The sequence below is a fragment of the Salmo trutta genome, chromosome 28, assembly GCF_901001165.1.
Source record: "Salmo trutta chromosome 28, fSalTru1.1, whole genome shotgun sequence".
In the NCBI taxonomy this organism is placed as follows: Eukaryota; Metazoa; Chordata; class Actinopteri; order Salmoniformes; family Salmonidae; genus Salmo; species Salmo trutta.
In genome coordinates, this window is record NC_042984.1 from 26,030,761 (window position 1) to 26,058,251 (window position 27,491).

General features: G+C 42.6%; 1 protein-coding gene across 1 annotated transcript; it reads right to left on the reverse strand.

Moving 5' to 3' along the window:
* Positions 1 to 1,033: 1,033 nt before the first annotated feature.
* Positions 1,034 to 15,930, reverse strand: LOC115165879 (transmembrane protein 240). Its single transcript, XM_029719328.1, has 4 exons — positions 15,094 to 15,930; positions 14,646 to 14,752; positions 7,131 to 7,339; positions 1,034 to 2,179 (listed from the first exon to the last, which is right to left on the reverse strand). Exons 1-4 carry the CDS (start codon positions 15,148 to 15,150, stop codon positions 2,025 to 2,027), a joined length of 528 nt encoding a protein of 175 aa, XP_029575188.1. The 5' UTR covers positions 15,151 to 15,930; the 3' UTR covers positions 1,034 to 2,024.
* Between the last annotated feature and the right edge of the window lie 11,561 nt (positions 15,931 to 27,491).

Here is a 27,491-nt window from a genome sequence, read left to right on the forward strand (position 1 = left end):
TAATGTGAATGTCTAGCGCATTGTAATCTCATCACGGACAACTTTAGCATTTTTGCAACTTTTCAACTACTTACTACTTATTAGCTACTTTGCAACTGCTTAGCATATTAGCTAACCTTAACCCTTTTAGTTTAACCTAACTCCTACCTTAACCACTAGCCTAGCTAACGTTAGCAACATATACGTTTTTTAAAATGTGTAGCATATTGTAAGTTTTGCAAACGGGTACCACATTGTACATTTAGCAAATTCTTAAACATATAATACGAATTGTAATTCGGAACATATCATACAAAATGAGTGATGGACATCCACAAATTAATACATACCATATGAAACATAACATCATACTAAATGTGTCTCGGATTTACATACAGAATACATACAGAATGCTCTGAGACCAGGTTGAACCACAGAGGAAATAAAAGCTACAGATTGAACCTCTACTTGCAAAGTTTTTACATTCATCAACATCGAACTGCTGATTTTTGTAGATCATGGTGTCCCTAATGTCTGCATATAAAATAATTATTGGATGAGAGGATTGACCACTGACTGATTTCAAATGTAATTCCTATACAAACCACAAACATCTGTAACAATGTGTAACTACACTGTAATTACTGTACCTGCCTATGTAAGCACAACGTTTAAATACCTAGATATTAAGAATGCTTATGGGAAAGTGGTGCTGATCATTAAGCAAAATGAACAAAAATGTCACACTATGCCTTTAATCTTATTTTTAAAAGTCCCAGACATACCAGAAGTAGCTTCTGAGGTTAATTGGTGTTCATTAAATCACGTTTTTATTTCTTGAGTAATTAAACCAGAATTAGGACTACTGCATGTGGATGGCATATACTAAAATATTCAATTGCCCTGAACAGTTGATTTACATTCCATATTTCCTGTTTAAAAAAATAACCGCTCACAAGTACAACCTCTAGGAATTCTGTTTTTTCTCCATCCATACACTGTTCAGTGGTATGGCAACTGATGTTGAGGCAATGACACATTCAAACGTCAGGGGTCACTGTTGTGCTTCAATGGCACCTTTAATAAAACAGACATTTTATCTTCACAACAGCAATGTCTGGACAGAGAGGGAGAGAGGGACTGGGTGAGGGTTCCCACTGCTTCTAGGCTGGTTGCTTCTGATAAGTATGAAGGAATTGGATATAGCAAATTGGGAAGTGCTATTGGACACAATATTGGGTAGACGAGGGAAGCACTGAACTGTCTCCGTCTTATCTTGGCTGGCAATTCCTTTTCTACCTTCTTATAAATAATAACACAGTGCAGAGAACCCTAACCACAAACGTATGCTCCCCTCCCCCTCTTATATTTACAGGTAAAATTAATACATTCATTTAATTCACTAAGTAACAAAACAAATTAATCTGTATTTTTAGCAGACATCACACTGTTCACTTCCAGACGGCTGTCATCCTCCTCTTTCCTACGCTCAGTTTATCCTTCCATACAGTCCATCAGCTCTACTCGTAACACTTGACTCACCACACTCACGAACAAACCTACCCTGTGTTCCCACTTCCCCATATTTAGAAGTATTTACAGAAGCAGCAATCTAAACTTCCCATCATAAAATCTTGAAACCCACCCCTTTCCATTTACCTCCCTCCCACTTTAGAGAAATACCCTCCCCATAGAGAATTTTTTAAATAAACACTGTGCCCCCCCCGCATCGTACCCTGTTCTAAAAGATCATGCCAAGTTTCAACAATGAACACAGAACATTTTTCTATACAGAAAGCACCCTTAAAAATGCTTGTTTTTCCTTCCTACCTCAATGGTGGACATGGACATAGACAAGATTTCAGTGACGACTATCTTCTGCTCGAGTTTGGATTGGTGGGTGCTGACTTGTGTCAAGGTCATCGTAAGAAAGTCTCGGGCCAGGTGTGTTATGAACAGTCGGAGGGCAGTTTCCCAGTGTCTCTGAGGCAGCAGTTGGCCTTGGGGCAGTTTGAGGGGCTGAAGGGGGGATTCTTGTTTCAGAGTCAGAGGTGGCGTGGGCTGGGGTGGCCGTTGTGGTAGAGCTTCTGCTTGATGTGGACCATGTTGCCAGTGGAGTCCTCCAGCTGTCTGAGCTGGGCGCGTCGACGCAGATCTCGAAGGTTACAGAATGAGGGGAGCCATGACCAGGAAGGGGTGTCTGGGGGACAAGAGGAGAGAGGGAGTTTGTTAGAGGAGTGAAGAAACTAGAGAAGTGAGATAAACGATTAGAACATGTATCTCATTGTGGGGTAATAAGAGAATGGGAGTGAATTTGGTTATGTTTATTAGATGCCCAAAATGTCCTTGACGCGCCCATCAACCTAATCCTTGGTAGTACAATAGTCCAATTACAGAAACACATTTGTTGCCCACACATTCATCTGCCAAACAGAATTTTACCCATACTGTACATGGTACACTATATATACAAAGTATGTGGACACCCTTTCAAATTAGTGTATTCGGCTATTTCAGCCACACCTGCTGACAGGTGTATAAAATCGAGCACTCCGCCATGCAATCTCCATAGACATACATTGGCAGTAGAATGGCCTCAATGAAGAGCTCAGTGACTTTCAACGTGGCACCATCATACAGTAGGATGCCACCTTTCCAACAAGTCAGTTCATCAAATTTCTGCCCTGCTAGAGCTGTACTGGTCAACTGTAAGTACTGTTATTGTGAAGTGGAAATGCATAGGAGTAACAATGGCTCAGCCGCAAATTGGTAGGCCACACAAGTTCACAGAACTAAATTGCGTAGTGCGCGAACATCGTCTGTCCTCGGTTGTAATACTCATTACCAAGTTCCAAACTGCCTTCACCATCTGGCAGTACAATGGACAAATCTGTGTTTGGCGGATGCCAGGAGAACGCTGTAAAGTTTGCTCGAGGAGGAATAATGGTCTGGGACTGTTTTTCATGGTTCGGACTAGGCCCCTCAGATTCAGTGATAGGAAATGTTAATGCTACAGCATACAATGACATTCTAGACGATTCTGCGCTTCCAACTTTGTGGCAACAGTTTAGGGAAGGCCCTTTCCTGTTTCAGCATAACAATGCACCCGTGTGAAAAGAGAGGTTCATACAGAAATGGTTTGTCGAGATCGGTGTAGAAGAACTTGAGTGATCTGCACAGAGCCCTGACCTCAACCCCATCAAACACCTTTGGGATGAATTGTAACGCAGACTGCAAGCCAGGCCTAATCGCCCAACATCAGTGCCCGACCTTACTAAGGCTCTTGTGGTTGAATGGAACCAATTCCCCGCAGCAATGTTCCAACATCTAGGTCCTGTGTGGCTCAGTTGGTAGAGCATGGTGTTTACAACGCCAGGGTTGTGGGTTCGATTCCCACGGGGGACCAGTACAGAGAGAAAAAATGTATAAAATGTATGCATTCACTACTGTAAGTCGCTCTGGATAAGAGCGTCTGCTAAATGACTAAAATGTAAACGTAAAAATCTAGTGGAAAGCCTTCCCAGAAGAGTGGAGCCTGTTATAGCAGCAAAGGGGGGACCAACTCCATATTAATGAGTATGGAATGAGATGTTCGACGAGCAGATGTCCACATACTTTTTCTCATGTAGTATATGTACGTTTCAATTTATATATCCTGCTATACATTAATAATAGCGACTTGAAAAAATCATTTTGGATTTCTTTCCCCAAGCATATGAGTGTGAGGTAAAAATTTGTGGAGGGATTTGTCCCTGTCAGGCTTAGATGGTGAGGCCCGCTGAGATGGGAGAGAAACAGGAGGGAGAGCCCCAGACAGCACTAGCAAATGTCCCTGCAAAAGGTTGGGGGGGAGGGGGGGAGTAGCTGGAAGAAGGGAGGGAGGAGGGAGTTATTTATAACTGTGAATGGGTATGAAATCCACAAGGACTGTTCTGAAGGGTATCCAAAGGAAACGAGAGAACGAGACAGGTCCTTCTCATTTCAATAAAAGGATGGAGAGATGGAGATGGAGTCAGGAGAAAAATGTAAATGGTAATGTAATGCGGAAAGTGGGGTGAGGGCAGAAATGTTAAGGTCTTTCTACGGAGGGAGGGAAGGGGGCGATGGCTTTGCCAAGTCATCATTTTCCCCTTTTGTTATCATATTTTGTTACCCTATTTTGCTAAATCAAATGTCTTTCCACCAATGTCACTGGTGCCAAAGAATATGAATCAGTTATTCATGAGAAATAGACAATAAGAAAGGAATCATCCCTTTCCAAAAGGATGCTGTATAAAGAAAATGGATAGAAAAGGGGGATTCAATAACTGAATGGAGAGCATATAGAGTATATAGGGTATATAGATATAGGGTATATAGATGGAATTAGAAAAAGCAAAAGGAATCAATGTGCACCTCAATGTGGTGTGTGTGTTTGTGTGTCTGTATGGTGTGCATGTTTCTACCTCGCCCGCCATTCCAGCTGCTCTCTTTCACTCTATTAATAGCTCCCGAGGAGAGAGTGTGTGTGTGTGTGTGTGTGTGTGTGTGTGTGTGTGTGTGTGTGTGTGTGTGTGTGTGTGTGTGTGTGTGTGTGTGTGTGTGTGTGTGTGTGTGTGTGTGTGTGTGTGTGTGTGTGTGTGTGTGTGTGTGTGTGTGTGTGTGTGTGTTTAGAGAGAGAGTGTATGTGGGGGTGGGGAAGTGACAGTATCTGCACCCCCCCTTTCCTTCTCACTCCGTCAGCCTTACCTTCACCCCCCATCTCAGGGAGGATAAACGAGTCTGACCCGCCAACACCGGTGAAGGGGCATTCCTTCCATGCACAAGGATTCCAGCACAAAGTAAAGCCTATAGCCACCCTTCTATACCTCGAGGGAATCATTTGAATGTATAATCTGGGTATATTTTTTCCGTTGATGTTATGCACAGAATATCAAATGGGTTGATTCTGTGCTGCAAAGCTAAAGCAGTTGTTTCTTGCCTAATACTACTAGAATCACAATCTAAGACTGGCAATATATGTATGCTTCAAACTACCAAATTCTCTTTTATCATCAAGAAAAATATGACATGCATCAAAAAAATATATATAATATATATAATATATACTTTTAATTTAGTATTTTCAGGACATAAAATAATGTAATACTGTTTTTTAGTACCCCATCTTTGTGTACTGGTTTCATATTAATCAAAGGTAATTAATTGGCCATCTCTTTCATTTACACTCACTAGACATTTTACCCCTCTATTTTCTGACCGTAGCAGCAGTCATCCAGGTCACATCACCTACATTAGCATTGTCTTATATCTAAAGGATCCAGGCCAGGCCTGTTTTGACACTGAGAGCTGCACAAGATAAAGCTTAGCTGACATAATTGGAATATTCCAACACTTATATAAGAACACTGGATAAATGATTGAATTAGGAGTAGGAGTATGGACAAGAAGTCCTCTAATATGTTCACATTGGCATAGCCTCGCCCCCAGTGAGGTCTGGCTTGCTAATCTAACATTGGCAAGACTTGAGACATTGTATATCTTTGTGGTGTATAGACAAGTGCCCTCTGTATTACGGGTAGGGGATCTTTGTCTCAGTCAATCAGTATGTACTAAACACATGACATCTGAGGGCAGCAATATTTCCACAGCAATATTCATATGAGTTTCACTATGCCTGTACTTTACACACATAATTATTCCCCCTCAATGGAAACAAAGTAAGCTTTTTCAAATTTCCTTCACCCACTAATTACCTGCATAACGTCTTAATTCCAATCCATGACCACAACACACTGCACACAGTACTGCACATTAAATATCCTGTGAGACAATTCATTTAGCCTGGAACACACTTTTCCCTTTTTCCCATATTAAATTATTTCTTTGAAAAAACAACTGAGCCCTTACGTCCTCAAGTTCTGTAAAGTTTCCTATAACCATCACTTATAGCCAGGTGGGTTGGGCTATCCACCCACCCAAGGAAGCCTGGTTTCAATTGGTTTCAATGAATGGTACGGTGGTCAACAGCAGCTTGTATGTCAATTCTGGCCATTTGCACACCCATGTCACATCCCCAAGAAAATATGTAGGAGTAACACTGATCAACCTCATATAATGTAGCAGTCAAAATATTAACACCAATACCACTTCACTCACCATCTCTTGTGGTGGATAATTTCCGCATTACCAAATGAGGAGTTACAAACACACCAGTCCGAGTTAAACTACATCTTTAATACTTAAGATACTTTTGCAAAAGTTCTTGACCTTCAATAATGCACTCTCTCGAATGAACCAGGAAGGTGATTACACAATGGCTACAGGGATCTTTTATAGCAACGATACACCCCCTTCAACGTACATTGACAAACCACAGATACTTAGTAACAGTTCACAAAGGTTGAGTTTTGTATGACAGATATCAATAAAACACATCAGACAGTAACTGCTATGTCAACAGGATTAATGGTATAGCCCAGTATCTGGTCTCCTTAGAACCGTCCCTCCCTGGTACGGTATTGAACATAACTATTTCATCCAATGGCATATATCAATTGTCAACTCTAGATACTCCCATCTCAAACAAACCCCCTCTTGACCCCACTCCTGGACAGGCTCACTAGGGAGTGAGCCTCTAGGCCATATATTATCACAGGATAAGTGTGAGATCTAAGAGAGGACATACAAGGGTCCATTTACTGCCATAATCCTCCCAACAATAAAGAAAAGGAGGGAGTGACTTGCTCACAGACATTGTGGAGACAAGTCATTGGTTCCCCATTAATCACGCATCCCTTCACATGGTTTAAGAAATAGGTAAAGACACATTCCCATGACGACAAGTCTGACCTCTCCCCTCTCTGGGCCCCAAGTGTCTGAGCCCCAGCTAAGGTAGACGTGCAACTGAAAAGACACCAGAGTCCAATGGACACTTTCTAATGACAAGTACCTCAAATAAGCATATTATACTAATAAAACATCTTAATTATCTATGTTACCCAACTAATTCTGATTCGTCCACGACACTCTCCTTTCACGGAGGTGGGAATCAACAAAACAATACTTCTCTCATCAGATTATTGAAAACATTTCTGCTCATTCTGCGGCACATTTGTCAGGCCATGTCAAACTTTTCCCAGTCAAACGGACCAAGTCTCTTGTTGACTCACCATAGTAGCGGCTGGCCCTCCATGCCCTGACAGCACAGTGCAGCACTCCGTCCAGCCACAGCAGGAGCCAGCTGATACAGAAGCCCAGAAGCAGCCCCAGCATCAGGTCCATCTCCTGCTTGGTCACGCTGTCACTGACGAAGTAGTTCTCCGACGAGTCCACCAGAGAATGGTCCCCATCGTACGGGATCACATAGTGGACATGATGCCTGGAAGAGACCAAGCTGGAGGTTAGAAGGTGTTAGTGATGGAGGGAAGGACAAGGACAAGATGAGATGGGGCAAGGGTGAAATTAGGGGGGTGGGTGATGAAATTGGGTAAATAGCAAGAATTCTCATTACTGATTTGGTACAAATTGGAGAATAGAAAGGCATGCTGGTGAATAGAGAATAATTAATATCTAGAAACATACTCAAACATCAGTGGAAACAGCTGCGATATGAAAATAAATGTCTCATTCCTGTTTCTAATTCCAATTCCAAATAAACACCAGAGTATTATCAAAGCCTTACATAACAGCATACCTAACGTTGCTCTCAAAGGTAGCCTACATCTCATACAATGAGAACCTGTGGTTCACAAGCAGTGATCTGACAAGCTAGCAATCGCTGGTGCCAAATGAAATTACTGTGGATGTGGCCTCAGGCCTGATCCTCAACACCCTCATGGGTGCGTGGTTAGTCCCCTCCTGTACTCCTGTTCACCCACAACTGCGTGGCCAAGCATGACTCCAACACCATCATTAAGATTGCTGACGACACAACAGTGGTAGGCCTGATCACTGACAACGATGAGACAGCCTATATGGAGGAGGTCAGAGACCTGGCAGTGTGGTGCCAGGACAACAACCTCTCCCTCAACGTGAGCAAGACAAAGGAACTGATCGTGGACTACTGGAAAAGGAGGGCCGAACACGCCCTCATTCACATCGACGGGGCTGTAGTGGAGTGGGTCGAGAGTTTCAAGTTCCTTGGTGTCCACATCATCAACAAACTATCATGGTCCAAAAACACCAAGACAGTTGTGAAGAGGGCCCGACAATGCCTTTTCCCCCTCAGGAGAGTGAAAAGATGTGGCATGGGTTCCCAGATCCTCAAAAAGTTCTACAGCTGCCCCATCGAGAGCATCCTGACCGGTTACATCACAGCTTTGTATGGCAACTGCTCGGCATCTGACCGTAAGGCGCTACAGAGGGTAGTGCGTACGGCCAATACATCACAGAGGCCAAGTTTCCTGCCATCCAGGACCTACAATATATACTAGGCAGTGTCAGAGGAAGGCTCAAAAAATTGTCAAAGACTCCAGTCACCCAAGTCATAGACTGTTCTCTCTGCTACCGCAAGGCAAGTAGTACCAGAGCGCCTAAGTCTAGGTCCAAAAGGCTCCTCTACCCCCAAGCCATAAGACTGCTGAACAATTAATCAAATGGCCACCTGGACCATTTGCATCGTCACTTGACCCCTACCTATATGTACAAATTATCTTGACTAACCTGTACCCCTGCACATTGTATCCCCTGTATATAGCCTCGTTATTGTTATTACATTTTTTTATTACATTTTTTGATTTAGTTTATTTAGTAAATATTTTCTTAACTCTATTTTCTTAAAACTGCATTGTTGGTTACGGGCTTATAAGTAAGCATTTCACGGTAAGGTCTACTACACCTGTTGTATTCGATGAATGTGACAAATACACATTTATTTAATTTAATTTGATTCCACATGCACTTAAGGTAGGCTCAGTTAGCGTTCAAGCTCAGGTGGCCTCATCTGTCCATCTGTTCCATTAAATGTTTATGCTGAGAGGGTAAACATTTTACGTAAAATTAGTAGCTCTTATTTAAGAGCATTTCCAGTGCAGTAAAAGACAACGTGGGTTGCGTCTCAAATGGCACCTTTTTCCCTAAATAGTGCACTACTTTTGACCAGAGCCTGAATGCAGCCACTGTGTCACTCACTTTCCATTGGCTTAATTTATGGGAGTCATGCACCCCCAAAATCTGACAGGCCACAAAGTATTTGAGGATGTCTGGGGGTTGGATCCGGAAAGAGGCCTCCTGTCCTGTAGTTGGAGAATATTGCATTTTTAAAAGACCTGAAATAGCCTTTTCCTGCAATCTAGAGCCATAATCATTGTGCTTAATTCTATGTAAAAAAAAACAAGTCTATTTTTTTTGAATATCTAAGCATATCTCTTGGGCTGTCTGTATCCTCCTAACTGAAATAAAATTGTGGCTAGTAGTATTACAGAGAAACAACAACAAAAAAGATTATACTGTGCATTCGGAAAGTATTCAGACCCCTTGACTTTTCCCACATTTTGTTATGTTACAGCCTTATCCTAAAATAGATTAAATACATTTTTCCCCTCATTAATCTACACACAATACCCCATAATCACAAAGCGAATACAGGTTTTTAGAATTTTTTGGCAAAAATATAAGATCCCACAGTTGACAGTGCATGTCAGAGCAAAAACCAAGCCATGATGTCGAAGGAATGTCTGTAGAGCTCCAAGACATGATTGTGTCGAGGCACAGATGTGGAGAAGGGTACCAAAAAGATTCTGCAGTATTAAAGGGCCCCAAGAACACATTCTTAAATGGAAGAAGTTTGGAACCACCTACACTCTTCCTAGAGCTGTCCACCTGTCCAAACTTAGCAATCGCGTGAGATGTGCATTAGTCAGAGACATGACCAAGAACCCAATGGTCACTGACAGAGCTCCAGAGTTCTTCTGTGGAGATGAGAGATCCTTCCAGAAGGACAACCATCTCTGCAACACTCCACCAATCAGGCCTTTATGGTAGAGTGGCCAGACGGAAGCCACTCCTCAGTAAAAGGCACATGACAGCCTGCTTGGAGTTTGTCAAAAGGCACCTAAAGGACTCTCAGACCATGAGAAAGAAGATTCTCTGATCTGATGAAACCAAGATCAAACACTTTGGCCTGAATGCCAAGTGTCACGTCTGGAGGAAACCTGGCACCATCCCTACGGTGAAGCATGGTGGTGGCAGCATCATGTTGTGGGGATGTTTTTGAGCGGCAGGGACTGGGAGACTAGTCAGGATTGAGGAAAAGATTAACAGAGTAAAGTACAGGGAGATCGGAGATCCTTGATGAAAACCTGCTCCAGAGCGCTCAGGACCTCAGACTGGGAGAAAGGTTCACCTTCCAACAGGACAATGACCCTAAGCACACAGCAAAGACAACGCAGGATTGGCTTCGGGACTAGTCTCTGAATGTCCTTGAGTAAAGGGTCTGAATACTTATGTAAATGTGACATTTCAGTTTTTATTTTTAATAAGATCAAGGGGTCTGAATACTTTCTAAATGCACTGTGATTATATATACACTGAACAAAAATATAAACGCAACATGCAACAATTTCAACGATTTTAATGAGTTATAGTACATATAAGTAAATTAGTCAAATGAAATAAATTCGTTATGCCCGAATCTATGGATTTCACATGACTGGGCAGGGGTGCAGCCATAGGCCCACCCACCTGGCAGCCAGGCCCATCCACTGGGGAGCCAGGCCCAGCCAATCAGAATTAGTTTTTCCCCACAAAAGGGCTTTATTACAGACAGAACTACTCCTCAGTTTCATCAGTTGTCTGGATGGCTGGTCTCAGACGATGCCGCAGGTGAAGAAGCCGGATGTGGAGGTCCTGGGCTGGTGTGGTTACACGTGGTCTGCAGTTGTGAGGCCGGTTGGAAGAACTGACAAATTCTCTAAAATGACGTTGGAGGTGGCTTATAGTAGAGAAATTAACATAATTGTATCTGGCAACAGCTCTGGTGGACATTCCTGCTGTCAACATGCCAATTGCACACTCCCTCAAAAGTTGAGACATCTGTGGCATTGTGTTGGGTGACAAAACTGCACATTTTAGAGTGGCCTTTCATTGTCCCCAGCACAAGGTGCACCTGTGTAATAATCATGCTGTTTAAATCAGCTTCTTGATATGCCCCCTGGCAGGTGGATGGTCCTGTGCGGCTGAGTTGGTAGAGCATAGCACTTGAAATGCCAGGGTTGTGGGTTTGATTCCCACAGGGGACCAGTATGAATGAAAATGTATGCACTCGCTACTATAAGTCACTCTGGATAAGATCGTCTGCTAGATGACAGGCAAAGGAGAAATGCTCACTAACAGGGATTTAACAAATTTGTGCACAAAATATGAGAGAAATAAGTTTTTTGTGCATGTGGAACATTTATGGGATCTTTAATTTCAGCTCATGAAACATGGGACCAACACTTTACATGTTGCATTTATATTTTTGTTCAGCATATACAGTACCAGTCAAAAGTTTGCACACACCTACTCACTCAAGGGTTTTTCTTTATTTTGACTATTTTCTACATTGTCAAATAATAGTGAAGACATCAAAACTATGAAATAACACATTTGGAATCATGTAGAGTAATATCCAAAAAAAGGGTTAAACAAATCTAAATATATTTTATATTTGAGATTCTTCAAAGTAGCCACCCTTTGCCTTGATGACAGCTTTGCACACTTGGCATTCTCTCAACCAGCTTCACCTGGAGTTCCCACACATGCTGAGCACTTGTTGGCTGCTTTTCCTTCACTCTTCGGTCCAACTATCTCAATTGGGTTGCGGTCGGGTGAATGTGGAGGCCAGGTCATCTGATGCAGCACTCCATCACTCTCCTTCTTGGTCAAATAGCCCTTACACAGCCTGGAGGTGTGTTGGGTCATCCTGTTGAAAAACAAATGATAGTCCCACTAAACGCAAACCAATGCTGTGGTAGCCATGATGGTTAAGTGTGCCTTGAATTCTAAATGAATCACCGATAGTGTCACCAGCAAAGCACCCCCACACCATCACACCTCCTCCTCCTCCATGCTTCACAGTGGGAACCACACATGCAGAGATCATCAGTTCACCTACTCTGCGTCTCACAAAGACACGGAGGTTGGAACCAAAAATCTCACATTTGAACTCATCAGACCAAAAGACAGATTTCCACTGGTCTAATGTCCATTGCTCATGTTTCTTGGCTCAAGCAAGTCTCTTCTTCTTATTGGTGTCCTTTAGCAGTGGTTTCTGTGCAGCAATTTGACCATGAAGGTCTGATTCACACAGTCTCCTCTGAACAGGTGATGTTGAGATATGTCTGTTACTTGAACTCTGTGAAGCATTTATTTGGGCTGCAATTTCTGAGGCTGGTAACTCTAATGAACTTATCTTCTGCAGCAGAGGTAACTCTGGGTCAGCAGAGGTAACTCTGGCAGTCCTCATGAAAGCCAGTTTCAGCTTAGTGGTTAATGGTTTTTGCGACTGCACTTGAAAAAACTTTCAAAGGTCTTGATATTTTCCGTAATGACTGACCTTCATGTCTTCAAGTAATGATGGACTGTCATTTCTCTTTGCTTATTTGAGCTGTTCTTGCCATTATATGGACAAATAGGGATATCTTCTGTATACCACCCCTACCTTGTCACAAAACAACTTACTGACTCAAACGCATGAAGACGGAAAGAAATTCCACAAATTAACTTTTAACAAGGCACACCTGTTAACTGAAATGCATTCCAGGTGACTACCTCATGAAGCTGGTTGAGAGAAGGCCAAGAGTGTGTAAAGCTGTCATCAAAGCAAAGGGTGGCTACAAATATAAAATATATTTGGATTTGTTTAACACTTTTTTGGTTTCTACATGATTCCATATGCGTTATTTCATAGTTTTGCTGTCTTCACTATTATTCTACAATGTAGAAAATAGTAAAAAATTAAGAAAAACCCTTGAATGAGTAGGTGTGTCCAAACTTTTGACTGATACTGTAAAAAAAATTAGAGGGAAAATCTTAGGGGTCAAGTACCCCTGTGCCCCCTATGGGCATGACGCCTCTGGCTTAATTAAAGACACTGACAACCAGAAGTGTGTTGGAAACAAAAGTGCAATTGTTGGGGTCTAGTTTAGGTCTAGATGTACTGTATGTCCCCGGGTACAGAAAGGTAACAAGCACAAGTATGAAAATATATAATTAAGTCAAAGCTAATAATATTATATGCATTGCACATTGAATATTGAGTAGCAAAGGATTTATCAATATTTAAAAACGACTTAAAATAAACCACAGAAAAAACATTGCAATGATAAACGGCATAAATTATGTCACTAGACATAATTGGCATACATTTTTTACAAATGTGTCTCTACAATTCTTCTAAAGGCATATATAGGCCTAATATAGCATTATTATGAGAATTTCTTGAAATTAGAGGGAGTGAGAGAGAGGCCCTTGTCCAAATGTTAGCCAATATTATTTTATGATAACAATCCTGATCTTAGTGACACTTCATGACCCATATCTCAGGTTGTTGAACTGTAGGCAGTCAAAAGAACAGTATTCATACAGGGCCAAGACCTGCTACAATGTGACTATGCAGTGATATCACATCAGTGGGGCAACTCAGAACAGATTTTCCTGTCCTCAGTGAATGTATTAGATCCAAGCAAGTTACGAATTCATTTGACTAAGATTCTGCACTGACCAAGAATAACCCAGCACTTACAAAATGTTGCAATATGTATGTGTTTGGACTCAGGCCTCAACTTGCCTTGGTCCAGGGCTTAATATCCTAATGAAGTCGATAGGTGTGTATCTATTGGATCAGAGGGCTCTTATTTTAAAACCTGGCACAACACTGTTGCCATACCCTTGGGCAAGCTACAGCACTTAACAAAAATAAAATAAAACTTCCAAGACCAAGGGCCCAATTTTGGTTTACAGTTCCTGTATGTGAGTCAGTCATGTAAAACCTGTACCAATCTCATTGGCATTATTTAATGTTTTAAAACACATTAATTCAAGTAGTAAGGAGCCTAGACCACCAATCGAGAAAATATGAGGCTACATATAACTTGTATAGGCCTAATCACAACAGTAACAGAAAACCTGGCCTAATTATCATTAAACTAGGCCTAGTTATTTTATGTTTCATTTCATTTTCCGCCTTCATAATACGGGTTATAAGTAATAGATCAATGTATATATAGGCGCATTCTCACAACTGGTTCAATATAGGTATAGGCTAGCCCTAATGTCCTCTCTCCAACAACATTTCCTCATATCTAAATATTTAAAATTATTCCTTAGCCCATTCCTCATAATTCATAACATATTAATGGCTCACGTATGCAGTAAAAGCCAAATAACTGAATAAGGCTTAAAAGCTAGGCATCGCAAAAATAAGGCTACCTTTCGGTTAGACACACGCATGCTCGAATAAAACCATAGTCGACATCCATTACGTACATTTTCAACAGATTAGGCCTATGCATGGTGCATGTTTGGAGGCTTATTAAAACGAACTGTTCAGCAGGAGAAATCATTCGAGAGGCCTATTGAGCGAGTATGAGCCTATGATTAGACGGGTAACATAGCAGCTATCTTGACTCTATAGGCTACGCTTTCATTTCAGATGTTTGTATACATCCGGACGAATCACTGTATGATATTTTTTTTTTTTTTACCTTCCACAGTTGCAATGACAGACGCGGTCTTCCCCTCGTAGATGCGGTAAGATGTAGTTGTGAAAGCGATCCAGTAGTGCGTTCATGTCCATTAAACAGGCTATCGCCTGCAAATAACCATTCGAGTCAACTCACATGACAAGCACCATTTCCAACACAACACCGTTATATGACCTGGCATTAGGCTACAGTCCATATAAGAGAAATCGAAAAATAAATTTGGAAATCCACTTTGCAACCCTCGTTCTAAAATGTTCTTTAGATTGTTTATTTATGATAGCCAAGGTATGTATGTAGGCTACTTTCTCAAGTCATCGTTATTTTCAGGGATATCAAATGTGATCTGTAGGCTATTTGTAATAGCTATAGCTACATTAGTCTATAGATAAAATGCTGTAGGCGTTTAACACACACGATGGGGGGCACAATAAAAAAGCAAATATCTTACCATTACAACTGAAGCGCCAAGAATCATAAAAATCATGGTGGTTGTGATCATATGCATCAAAACTTCCAAACTCGCCGCCGTTCTCTAGCCTTCTCTACCTGTCCCAGGATGAGACGGTCATTGAGGCGCCCTTACTGCACCGGACTCTCCGTCCCTCCAAACTTGCCAGATTACAGCGCAATTAACCGGTGCAGGGGGGTTGAGCTGGCCCGGTCACCCTCTGTCCCCCTTTTGACACACGCACTCACGGTCTTCACAGTCTATGCTACTCCCCATCCAGTAATGCGTCGATCTGTTGGCGCGGACCGGGTCGTGGACGGGTTTGCGTTCGGTGCCGCGTTTGCTGCCCCGGGAACGGCGAAAAGAGGGTGCTGGTGGAGAGGGTGTCCTAGCCTGATTATTAATGCAATTATGTTATTTTCACGGCAGCCTACGTACCGATCTCATTAAAAAAAATCGCAGCAAACAGGAGAACGGGTGAGACGGTCGTCTCACGGGGATGTCCCTGGTTATTGCCCTTCCTCCAAGACAGCACTTCATTAGTTATTATAAATAAGATCCTCCTCCATCGATGGTAGCATTTAATTACTCCATTCAGATTTGTTCAATAATTGCGGTTGCGCTTTTTAGGCTACATCAGTCGTTGTCTTCTTATATTTAAATAGCTTGATAACATCGATGTCAAGCCGAATCGAGATGAAGATCCAGTCGGAACCGGAACAACCCTACCCTCAGCCCAGTAAAGATCAGGCAACGGCAGCTGCATCAACGCCCGGGGCCAGACACGCATGATTATCCCACCTCGTCTTAGCCATCGAGTCAGGAGCATCCACCATCCCTTTTCGTGTGTGTGTGTGTGTGTGTGTATGTGAAAGAGACAGAGAGACACAGAGAGAGAGAGAGAGAGAGAGAGAGAGAGAGACAGAGAGAGAGAGAGACAGAGAGAGAGAGGCAGAGAGAGAGAGAGAGAGAGGCAGAGAGAGAGAGAGAGAGGCAGAGAGAGAGAGAGACAGAGGCAGAGAGAGAGCGCGGGGGGGGGATTCTGTGTCCCGATTGCATTTCTCTGTGAAACACTCAGAGACGTTCAAGCAAATCATTCCTAGAATATGCGCGATGGTTTAACATATATATAATCACCCGCTTTACTGATCACCCCCTCGTCATACCAGTCTCTCGCTCTCTAGTCTCTCCCCTCTCGACGTTGCAGTTAATTTTCGGATTCTGTGCCATTTCGCTTCGCTGAATTCCTGATTGCGGCCAACTTCTCATTGGCTGGTACTGTGTGATACAAGATTGCACTTTATGCGCTTTTTGTATCAGCCTTTAAAAAGCGACTGCTTTTTTTATTTACCCGCATTACAACGGGTAAATGAATGAAGGTTGGGTTTTGATTGGTGATGTCCATTTGACCACTAAGGGGGTGAACGACTGCGGTCATTAATCTCTATCCAATATCTGACAGTGAGACAGACCTACCCAGTAGCTCCGACTGTTTACATAAGACAACACGTCGCACATTTTTTTTTACTTGAGAAATACTGTACCAAACACCTTAGTTAGATGTGAAACTGAACAAGTAAAACATACTTGGCAAAAAAAGTCGAAATTAATTACAGATTTCTTGAATTATCTTTCGGAGATTTTGAGGAAATGAAATAGGCTTCAAAGTCTATAGTGTCTCATGGGGGACAAACATCATTAAACAAACCCGGAATCGGTCAGGATACACACCTCCAAGACTTGAATCTCGTTTTTCTAATGAGCAACATAAAAACACGTGCCAATCGGCATGCTCTGTGGATCATCAAGGCAAAAACGCGAACGTCTAGCAACACAAAGATTGCATATTCGAATCTCATCACAAACCATGTTTCCACCAACAGTTTTTATGCGAGTAAAGTCATACCGTATTAAAAAAAAACCAGAAAAAAACAGCTGTGATGGAATGTAGTTTCGGTGAAATTTTATAAATGCAGATTTATAATTTGTTCTTTCAACATGGTGGGATCTTTTTGTGTTGGTAAAATTAATTATGCAACAAATGGTGGTGGAAACACCTTTATGCATAAATACTGATATAATAACCATCAAAAGTCTTGGAAAAACTTGTCAATAATCTGACTGGCTCTCTGATGTCTATAGTATTCTCTCAGGTATGCAATCTGGTTTCCGCTCAGGTTATGGATGTGTCACTGCAACCTTAAAGGTCCTCAAATGATGTCACCATTGCCCTTGATTCTAAGCAATATTGTGCTGCTATTTTTATTGACTTGGCCAAAGCTTTTGATACGGTAGACCATTCCATTCTTGTGGGCCGGCGAAGGAGTATTAGTGTCTCTGAGGGGTCTTTGGCCTGGTTTGCTAACTACCTCTCTCAGAGTGCAGTGTATAAAGTCAGAAAATCTGCTGTCTCGGCCACTGCCTGTCAACAAGGGAGTACCGCAAGGCACAATCCTAGGCCCCACGCTCTTCTCAATTTACATCAACAACATAGCTCAGGCAGTAGGAAGCTCTCTCATCCATTTATATGCAGATGATACAGTCTTATACTCAGCTGGCCCCTCCTTGGATTTAGTGTTAAATGCTCTACAACAAAGATTTCTTAGTGTCCAACAAGCTTTCTCTACCCTTAACCTTAACCAACAAGCTTTCTCTACCCTCTACCCTTAACAGCAGAGATAGCCTGCAGAGTTTTGTTATATTATCCAGGTATGTGCCCAAACAATTCGAGCTTCTACTTTTAAAAATCCACCTTTCCAGAAACAAGTCTCTCACCGTTGCCGCTTATTATAGACTCCCCTCGGCCCAAAGCTGTTCCCTGGACACCATATGTGAATTGATCGCCCCCCCATCTACCTTCAGAGTTCGTACTGTTAGGTGACCTAAACTGGGAAATGGTTAACACCCCGGCCGTCTTACAATCTAAGCTAGATGCCCTCAATCTCACACAAATCATCAAGGAACCTACCAGGTACAACCCTAAATCCGTAACTATGGGCACCCTCTTAGATATCATCCTGACCAACCTGTCTTCTAAATACACCTCTGCTGTCTTCAACCAGGATCTCAGCGATCACTGCCTCATTGCCTGCGTGCGTACTGGGTCCGCGGTCAAACGACCACCCCTCATCACTGTCAAATGCTCCCTAAAACACTTCAGCGAGCAGGCCTTTCTAATTGGCCTGGCCCGGGTATCCTGGAAGGATATTGACCTCATGCCGTAGAGGATGCCTGGTTGCTCTTCAAAAGTGCTTTCCTCTCCATCTTAAATAAACATGCCCCGTTCAAAAAATGTAGAATTAAGAACAGATATAGTCCTTGCTTCACCCCAGACTTGACTGCCCTTGACCAGCACAAAAACGTCCTGTGGCATTCTGCATTAGCAACTTTTCAGGGAAGTCAAGAACCATTATACTCTGTCAGTTAGGAAAGCTGAGGCTAGCTTTTTCAAACAGAAATTTGCTTCCTGGAGCACTAATTCCCAAAAGTTTTGGGACACTGAAGAGGGGGAGACACTCTAGACCCAAACTGTTATAGATCTATATCCATCCTGCCCTGCCTTTCTAAAATCTTCGAAAGCCAAGTTAACAAACAGATCACCGACCATTTCGAATCCCACAGTACCTTCTCCACTATGCAATCTGGTTTCCGAGCTGGTCATGGGTGCACCTCAGCCACGCTCAAGGTCATAAACGATATCATAACCGCCATCGATAAAAGACAGTACTGTGCAGCCGTCTTCATCGACCTGGCCAAGGCTTTCGACTCTGCCAATCACCGCATTCTTATCGGCAGACTCAATAGCCTTGTCTTCTCAAATGACTGCCTCGCCTGGTTGTCCGGACCTCTGACAGTCTCTATGGGGGTGCCACAGGGTTCAATTCTTGGGCCGACTCTTTTCTCTGTATATATCAATGATGTTGCTCTTGCTGCTGGTGATTCTCTGATCCACCTCTACGCAGATGACACCATTCTCTATACATCTGGCCCTTCTTTGGACACTGTGCTAACAAACCTCCAAACGAGCTTCAACGCCATACAACACTCCTTCCGTGGCCTCCAACTGCTTTTAAATGCTAGTAAAACTAAGTGCATGCTCTTCAGCCGATTGCTGCCCACACCCTCCAGTCCAACTAGCATCACTACTCTGGACGGTTCTGACCTAGAATATGTGGACAACTACAAATACCTCAGTGTCTGGTTAGACTGTAAACTCTCCTTCCAGACTCACATTAAGCATCTCCAATCCAAAATGAAGTCTAGAATTGGCTTCCTATTTTGCAACAAAGCCTCCTTCACTCATGCCGCCAAACATACCCTCGTAAAACTGACTATCCTACCGATCCTCGACTTCGGCGATGTTATTTACAAAATAGCCCCCAACACTCTACTCAGCAAACTGGATGTAGTCTATCACAGTGCCATCCGTTTTGTCACCAAAGCTCCATATACTACCCATCACTGTGACCTGTATGCTCTCGTTGGCTGGCCCTCACTACATATACGTCGCCAAACCCACTGGCTCCAGGTCATCTATAAGTCTTTGCTAGGTAAAGCCCCGCCTTATCTCAGCTCACTGGTCACCATAGCAACACCTACATGTAGCACGCACTCCAGCAGGTATATTGCACTGGTCATCCCCAAAGCCAACACTTCCTTTGGCCGCCTTTCCTTCCAGTTCTCTGCTGCCAATGACTGGAACGAATTGCAAAAATCTCTGAAGCTGGAGTCTTATATCTCCCTCTCCAACTTTAAGCATCAGCTGTCTGAGCAGCTTGCCGATCACTGTACCTGTACACAGCCAATCTGTAAATAGCACACCCAACTACCACATCCCCATATTATTACTTACCCTCTTGCTCTTTTGCACCCTAGTGTCTCTACTTGCACATCATCATCTGCACATCTATCACACCAGTATTAATGCTAAATTGTAATTATTTTCCCCTCTAGGGCCTATTTATTGCCTACCTCCCTACTCTTCTACATTTACGCACACTGTACATAGATTTCTTTTGTGTTATTGACTGTATGTTTGTTTATGTGTAACTCTGTGTTGTTGTTTTTGTCACACTGCTTTGCTTTATTTTGGCCAGGTCACAGTTGTAAATGAGAACTTGTTCTCAACTGGCCTACCTGGTTAAATAAACGTGAAATCAAAAAATAAATAGAAAATAAAACCTTGTTCTGAACACCTCCAAAACAAAGGTCATGGGGTTTGGTAAGAAGAATGCCCCTCTTCCCACAGGTGTTATTACTACCTCTGAGGGTTTAGAGCTTGAGGTGGTCACCTTATACAAGTACTTGGGAGTATGGCTAGGTGGTGCACTGTCCTTCTCTCAGCACATATCAAGCTGCAGGATAAAGTTAAATCTAGACTTGGTTTCCTCTGTCGTAATCACTCCTCTTTCACCCCAGCTGCCAAACCCTGATTTAGATGACCATCCTACCCATGCTAGATTACGGAGACATAATTTATAGATCGGCAGGTAAGGGTGTTCTCGAGCGGCTAGATGTTCTTTACCATTCGGCCATCAGATTTGCCACCAATGCTCCTTATAGGACACATCACTGCACTCTATACTCCTCTGTAAACTGGTCATCTCTGTATACCCGTCGCAAGACCCACTGGTTGATGCTTATTTATAAAATCCTCTTTGGCCTCACTCCCCCCTATCTGAGATATCTACTGCAGCCCTCATTCTCCACATACAACACCCGCTCTGCCTGTCACATTCTGTTCAAGGTCCCCAAAGCACACACATCCCTGGGTTGCTCCTCTTTTCAGTTCGCTGCAGCTAGCGACTGGAACTAGCTGCAACAAACACTCAAACTGGACAGTTTTATCTCAATCTCTTCATTCAAAGACTCAATCATGGACACTCTTACTGACAGTTGTGGCTGCTTTGTGTGATGTATTGTTGTCTCTACCTTCTTGCCCTTTGTGCTGTTGTCTGTGCCCAATAATGTTTGTACCATGTTTTGTGCTGCTACCATGTTGTGTTGCTACCATGTTGTTGTTATGTTGTGTTTCTACCATGCTGTGTTGTCATGAGTTGCTGCCTTGCTATGTTGCTATCTTAGGTCTCTCTTTATGTAGTGTTGTGTTGTCTCTCTTGTTGTGATGTGTGTTTTGTCCTATATTTATATTGTATTTATTTATTTATTTTAATCCCAAGCCCCTGTCCCCGGAGGAGGCATTTTGCCTTTTGGTAGGCCGTTATTGTAAATAAGAATTTGTTCTTAACTGACTTGGCTAGTAAATAAATGTTAAATAAATAAATATTGAAGTAAACTTGGAGTCACAGATGATATGGTCTGTGGTCCTCCCACCGTGAATCGGGAAACCATGCAGTTTATTAGGCTACAGGGTGGTGAAAGTGCACTGTGATCTTGATGCTCCTTTTCATTAAATATTGAGGGTCTTATTCTGGTGACATGATGATCGATGCTTGACTGCCGTTTGACAAATAAATATTCTTGCTCTTATCCATAATAATCTCATAATGTAGACTAGCCTACCAGCAGTTTACCTGCACTGTATCTGCAAGCTGTTGGCTAGAACGCATGTGCCAAGACCAGAGTATGTCTGTAGCTATTCAACGCAACAGTTTTTGTGACAAAACTATTGGTAGATTTGAAAATCAGATGGAAACACTGAACTTTAGATTTTTATTCAGTACATGAAAACTTAAGCAAAAAAAAACAATTTTGTGTGCACTACATCATCACGCACTGAAGTCCATTGGGTGGGAAAATGTGTATATTTTCTTTATGTGGATTTTAAAATATTCACATGAAAATCTGTCGCCAACTGGATGAAAACCTAGCTACAAACAACTTTAGCAGTTTAACTCATTAGAAACTTTGCAGCTACGTACTTCTTTTTAGCTATAGCACTTTGCAACTACTTAGCTTGTTAGCTAACCCTTCCCCTAACCCTAACATTAACCCTTTATACTAACTCCTAACCCTAACCCTAACTTAAACCTAAGCCCTAACCCCTAGCCTAGCCTTATGAACAACCTGTAGTGAGGGGTAAATTGTTGTAATATCTGTGGCTAATGCTAACTTTAGCCACCTAGTTAGCATTAGCCACCTAGCCACTTAGCTAACGTTAGCCAAAACAAATTGGAATTGGTAACATATCATATGTTTTGCAAATTTGTAAGATATCATACGAATTGTATTTTGTAACATATCATACAAAATGGATGATGAACATCCACAAATTAATCTATACCATATGAAACATAACATATAATACAAATTGGAGTATCCTCTCTGCTACTGCACGGCAAGCGGTACCGGAGCGCCAAGTCTAGGTCCAAGAGGCTTCTAAACAGCTTCTACCCCCTAGCCTATAGACTACTGAACATCTAATCAAATGGCTACCCAGACAACTTGCATTGCCCCCCCCCCCCCTCTTTTACGCTGCTGCTACTCTCTGTTATTATCTATGCATAAGTCCCTTGAATAACTCTACCCACATGTATATATTACCTCAATTACCTCGACTAACCGGTGCCCCTGCACATTGACTTTGCAGCGGTAAATTCTTGTTAATCTAACTGCATTGTCCAATTTACAGTAGCTATTACAGTAGCTAAAAAATATCCTTTGCTTGAGGATAGTGCACAATGACAAAACACTTTTATCACAGCAACTGGTTTGATACATTTACCTCTGAAGGTAAATAATGTACTGACATTCAGTAATATTGCTCTGATTTGTCATCCTGAGGGTCCCAGAAATAAAATGTAGCATAGTTTTGTTTGATAAAATAAATGTTTTATTCAAATGTAGGAACTGGGGTCTACAGTTTGACCCCACTGCTGTCTATGGCTCCACACCTACCCCGTCTGGCCATCTAGATGTGTGAAGGTTAGTGTATTTTCTGTAGGGAAGCTAATAATCCATCATGTATTACATTTCTGGGAGTGTGTAAACTTAAATTTGTTATTACTATAGCATTTTTGTATGTTCTCTATAGTTATGTACTTGAAAATGTATAGATTTACAAATTCGGCACATTTGGGCAAACTCCTGGCAGACTTGATGCATAATATTGTGTCATGATGTAATTCTTCACTGAATTGGTCTGAAACTTTGCACACACACTGCTGCCATCTTGTGGACAACATCAAAGTTACACCTAGGATTCTATCTAAATGTATGGTTTTTCTCTTGCATTTCAAAGATGATGATTTTTTTTTTATAGAAAACTCATGTTTTTTTTGTTGTATTATCTTTTACCAGATCTAATGTGTTATATTCTCCTACATTAAGTTCACATTTCCACAAACTTCAAAGCGTTTCCATTCAAATGGTATCAAGAATATGCATATCCTTGCTTCAGGTCCTGAGCTACAGGCAGTTACATTTGGGTATGTCATTTTAGGCGGAAATTGAAAAAAAAGGGGTTCAATCAAAATTAGCCACGAGGCTAATCTACTAATTCAGGACCATGGAAAACAGCCTGTCACTCTCCCTTTGTGTTGGGCTGTTAGGCTGCTTGCTATCAGTTACGGATCATGGAGAGCACCACTGCCAATGGATTTCTCCATCTTTCTCCGTGTTGGGCTACTAGGCTACTAGCCAACTAGTTAACTAGTTCAGTACCATGGAAAGCACCACATCCAACGGATTTTTCTCCCTCTTTCTCTCTTTGCTTTCTGTGTTGGACCAACTTTCCTGTTCAAAAATGTGTCTTTGAATAGATTGACTTTGCTGTTCCTCTTGGCCACAAAAATAAATAGTGGCCTATGTACTTAAAAGGAACAACACAATCTAACACTTTTCCTCAATGATATATATCTGTTCATCCCCTATTAATTCAACTTACTCCCTGCTTCCCTAACTCCCTGCTTTTTGCACTATCCTCTGCTAGGAGCCTGTGAGCCTCCTTCAGCCTCCTTCGGTCCAGGATTCAATGTCAGTCAACCCACTGACCCGCCCTCCTGACCGCCTGCCTGCTTCAATGGACTCTCTGTAAAGTGTGTTGAGACTTTATGAAATGGACTTTAAATAAATTGTGACTTGACTTAAGTTGACTTAACTAATGATTGTACTTGTGTCTTCTTCAGTAATGTACACTATTTGCTGAGATGAGGGTTGTAAAATTAACAATTTTTTTTACATTTAATTTTTTATTACTTCACCTTTATTTAACCAGGTAGACCAGTTGAGAACAAGTTCTCATTTACAACTGCGACCTGGCCAAGATAAAGCAAAGCAGTGCGACAAAAACAACAACACAGTTACACATAAGCAAACGTACATTCAATAGCACAATAGAAGAAAAAAAATAAGAAAAATCTATGTACAGTGTGTGCAAATGTAAAAGAGTAGGGAGGTAGGCAATAAATTGGCCACAGAGGCAAAATAATTACAATTTAGCATTAATACTGGTGTGATAGATGTGCAGATGATGATGTACAAGTAAAGACACTAGGGTGCAAAAGAGCAAGAGGGTAAATAATAATATGGGGATGAGGTAGTCAGGTGTGCTATTTACAGATTGGCTGTGTACAGGTACAGTGATCAGCAAGCTGCTCAGACTGACACTTAAAGTTAGAGAGGGAGATATAAGACTCCAGCTTCAGTGATTTTTGCAATTCGTTCCAGTTGTTGGCAGCAGAGAACTGGAAGGAAAGGCGGCCAAAGGAAGTGTTGGCTTTGGGGATGACCAGTGCAATATACCTGCTGGAGTGCGTGCTATGGGTGGGAGTTGCTATGGTGACCAGTGAGCTGAGATAAGGCGGGGCTTTACCTAGCAAAGACTTATAGATGACCTGGAGCCAGTGGGTTTGGCGACGGAAATGTAGTGAGGGCCAGCCAACGAGAGCATACAGGTCGCAGTGGTGGGTAGTATATGGGGCTTTCGTAACAAAACAGATGGCACTGTGATAGACTACATCCAGTTTGCTGAGTAGAGTGTTGGCGGCTATTTTGTAAATGACATTGCCGAAGTCAAGGATCGGTAAGATAGTCAGTTTTATGAGGGTATGTTTGGCATCATGAGTGAAGGAGGCTTTGATGCGAAATAGGAAGCAGATTCTAGATTTAATTTTGGATTGGAGATGCTTAATGTGAGTCTGGAAGGAGAGTTTACAGTCTAACCAGACACCGAGGTATTTGTAGTTGTCCACATATTCTAGGTCAGAACCGTCCAGAGTAGTGATGATAGTTGGGCGGGAGGGTGCAGGCAGCAATCGGCTGAAGAGCATGCATTTAGTTCTTACTAGCATTTAAAAGCAGTTGGAGGCCACGGAAGGAGTGTTGTATGGCGTTGAAGCTCATTTGGAGGTTTGTTAGCACAGTGTCCAAAGAAGGGCCAGATGTATACAGAATGGTGTCGTCTGCGTAGAGGTGGATCAGAGAATCACCAGCAGCAAGAGCGACATCATTGATATACAGAGAAAAGAGTCGGCCCGAGAATTGAACCCTGTGGCACCCCCATAGAGACTGCCAGAGGTCCGGAAAACAGGCCCTCCGATTTGACACACTGAACTCTAACTGAGAAGTAGTTAGTGAACCAGGCGATGCAGTCATTTGAGAAGCCAAGGCTATTGAGTCTGCCGATAAGAATGTGGTGATTGACAGAGTCGAACGCCTTGGCCAGGTCGATGAAGACGGCTGCACAGTACTGTCTTTTATCGATGGCGGTTATGATATCGTTTAGGACCTTGAGTGTGGCTGAGGTGCACCCATGACCAGCTCGGAATCCAGATTGCATAGTGGAGAAGGTACGGTGGGGTTTGAAATGGTCGGTGATCTGTTTGTTAATTTGGCTTTCGAAGATTTTAGAAAGGCAGGGCAGGATGGATATAGGTCTATAACAGTTTGGGTCTAGAGTGTCTCCCCCTTTGAAGAGGTGGATGACCGCGGCACCTTTCCAATCTTTGGGGATCTCAGACAATACGAAAGACAGGTTGAATAGGCTAGTAATAGGGGTTGCAAAATTTTCGGCAGATAATTTTAGAAAGAGAGGGTCCAGATTGTCTAGCCTAGCTGATTTGTAGGGATCCAGATTTTGCAGCTCTTTCAGAACATCAGCTGTCTGGGTTTGGGTGAAGGAGAATCGGGGGGGCTTGGGCAAGTTGCTGCAGGGGGTGCTGAGATGTTGGCCGGGGTAGGGGTAGCCAGGTGGAAAGTATAGCCAGCCGTAGAAAAATGCTTATTGAAATTAGCGATTATCGTAGATTTATCGGTGGTGACAGTGTTTCCTATCCTCAGTGCTGTGGGCAGCTGGGAGGAGGTGCTCTTATTCCCCATGGACTTTACAGTGTCCCAAAACTGTTTGGAATTAGTGCTCCAGGATGCAAATTTCTGTTTGAAAAAGCTAGCCTTAGCTTTCCTAACTGAGTATATTGATTCCTGACTTCCCTGAAAAGTTGCATATCGCGGGGGCTATTCGATGCAAATGCAGAACGCCACAGGATGTTTTTGTGCTGGTCAAGGGCAGTCAAGTCTTGGGGCATGCTTATTTAAGATGGAGAGGAAAGCACTTTTGAAGAGCAACCAGGCATCCACTACTGACGGGATGAGGTCAATATCCTTCCAGGATACCTGGGCCAGGCCAATTAGAAAGGCCTGCTAGCTGAAGTGTTTTAGGGAGCGTTTGACAGTGATGAAGGGTGGTCATTTGACCGCGAACCTATTACGCATGCAGGCAATGAGGCAGTGATCGCTGAGATCCTGGTTGAAGACAGCAGAGGTGTATTGAGAGGGCAAGTTGGTCAGGATGATATCTAAGAGGGTGCCCATGGTTACGGATTTAGGGTTGTACCTGGTAGGTTCCTTGATGATTTCTGTGAGATTGAGGACATTTAGCTTAGATTGTAGGACGGCCGGGGTGTTAAGCACGTCCCAGTTTAGGTTACCTAACAGTACGAACTCTGAAGATAAATGGGGGGGTGATAAATTCACATATGGTGTCCAGGGCACAGCTGGGGGCTGAAGGGGGTCTATAACAAGCGGCAATGGTGAGAGACTTGTTTCTGGAAAGGTGGATTTTTAAAAGTAGAAGCTCGAATTGTTTGGGCACACACCTGGATAGTATGACAGAACTCTGCAGGCTATCTCTGCAGTAGATTGCAACTCCGCCCCCTTTGGCAGTTCTATCTTGGCGGAAAATGTTATAGTTAGGGATGGAAATTTCAAGATTTTTGGTGGCCTTCCTAAGCCAGGATTCAGACATGGCTAGGACATCCGGGTTGGCGGAGTGTGCTAAAGCAGTGAATAAAACAAACTTAGGGAGGAAGCTTCTAATGTTAACATGCATGACACCAAGGCTTTAACGGTTACAGAAGACAACAAATGAGAGCGCCTGGGGAATGGGAGTGATGCTGGGGGCTGCAGGGCCTGGGTTAACCTCTACATTACCAGAGGAGCAG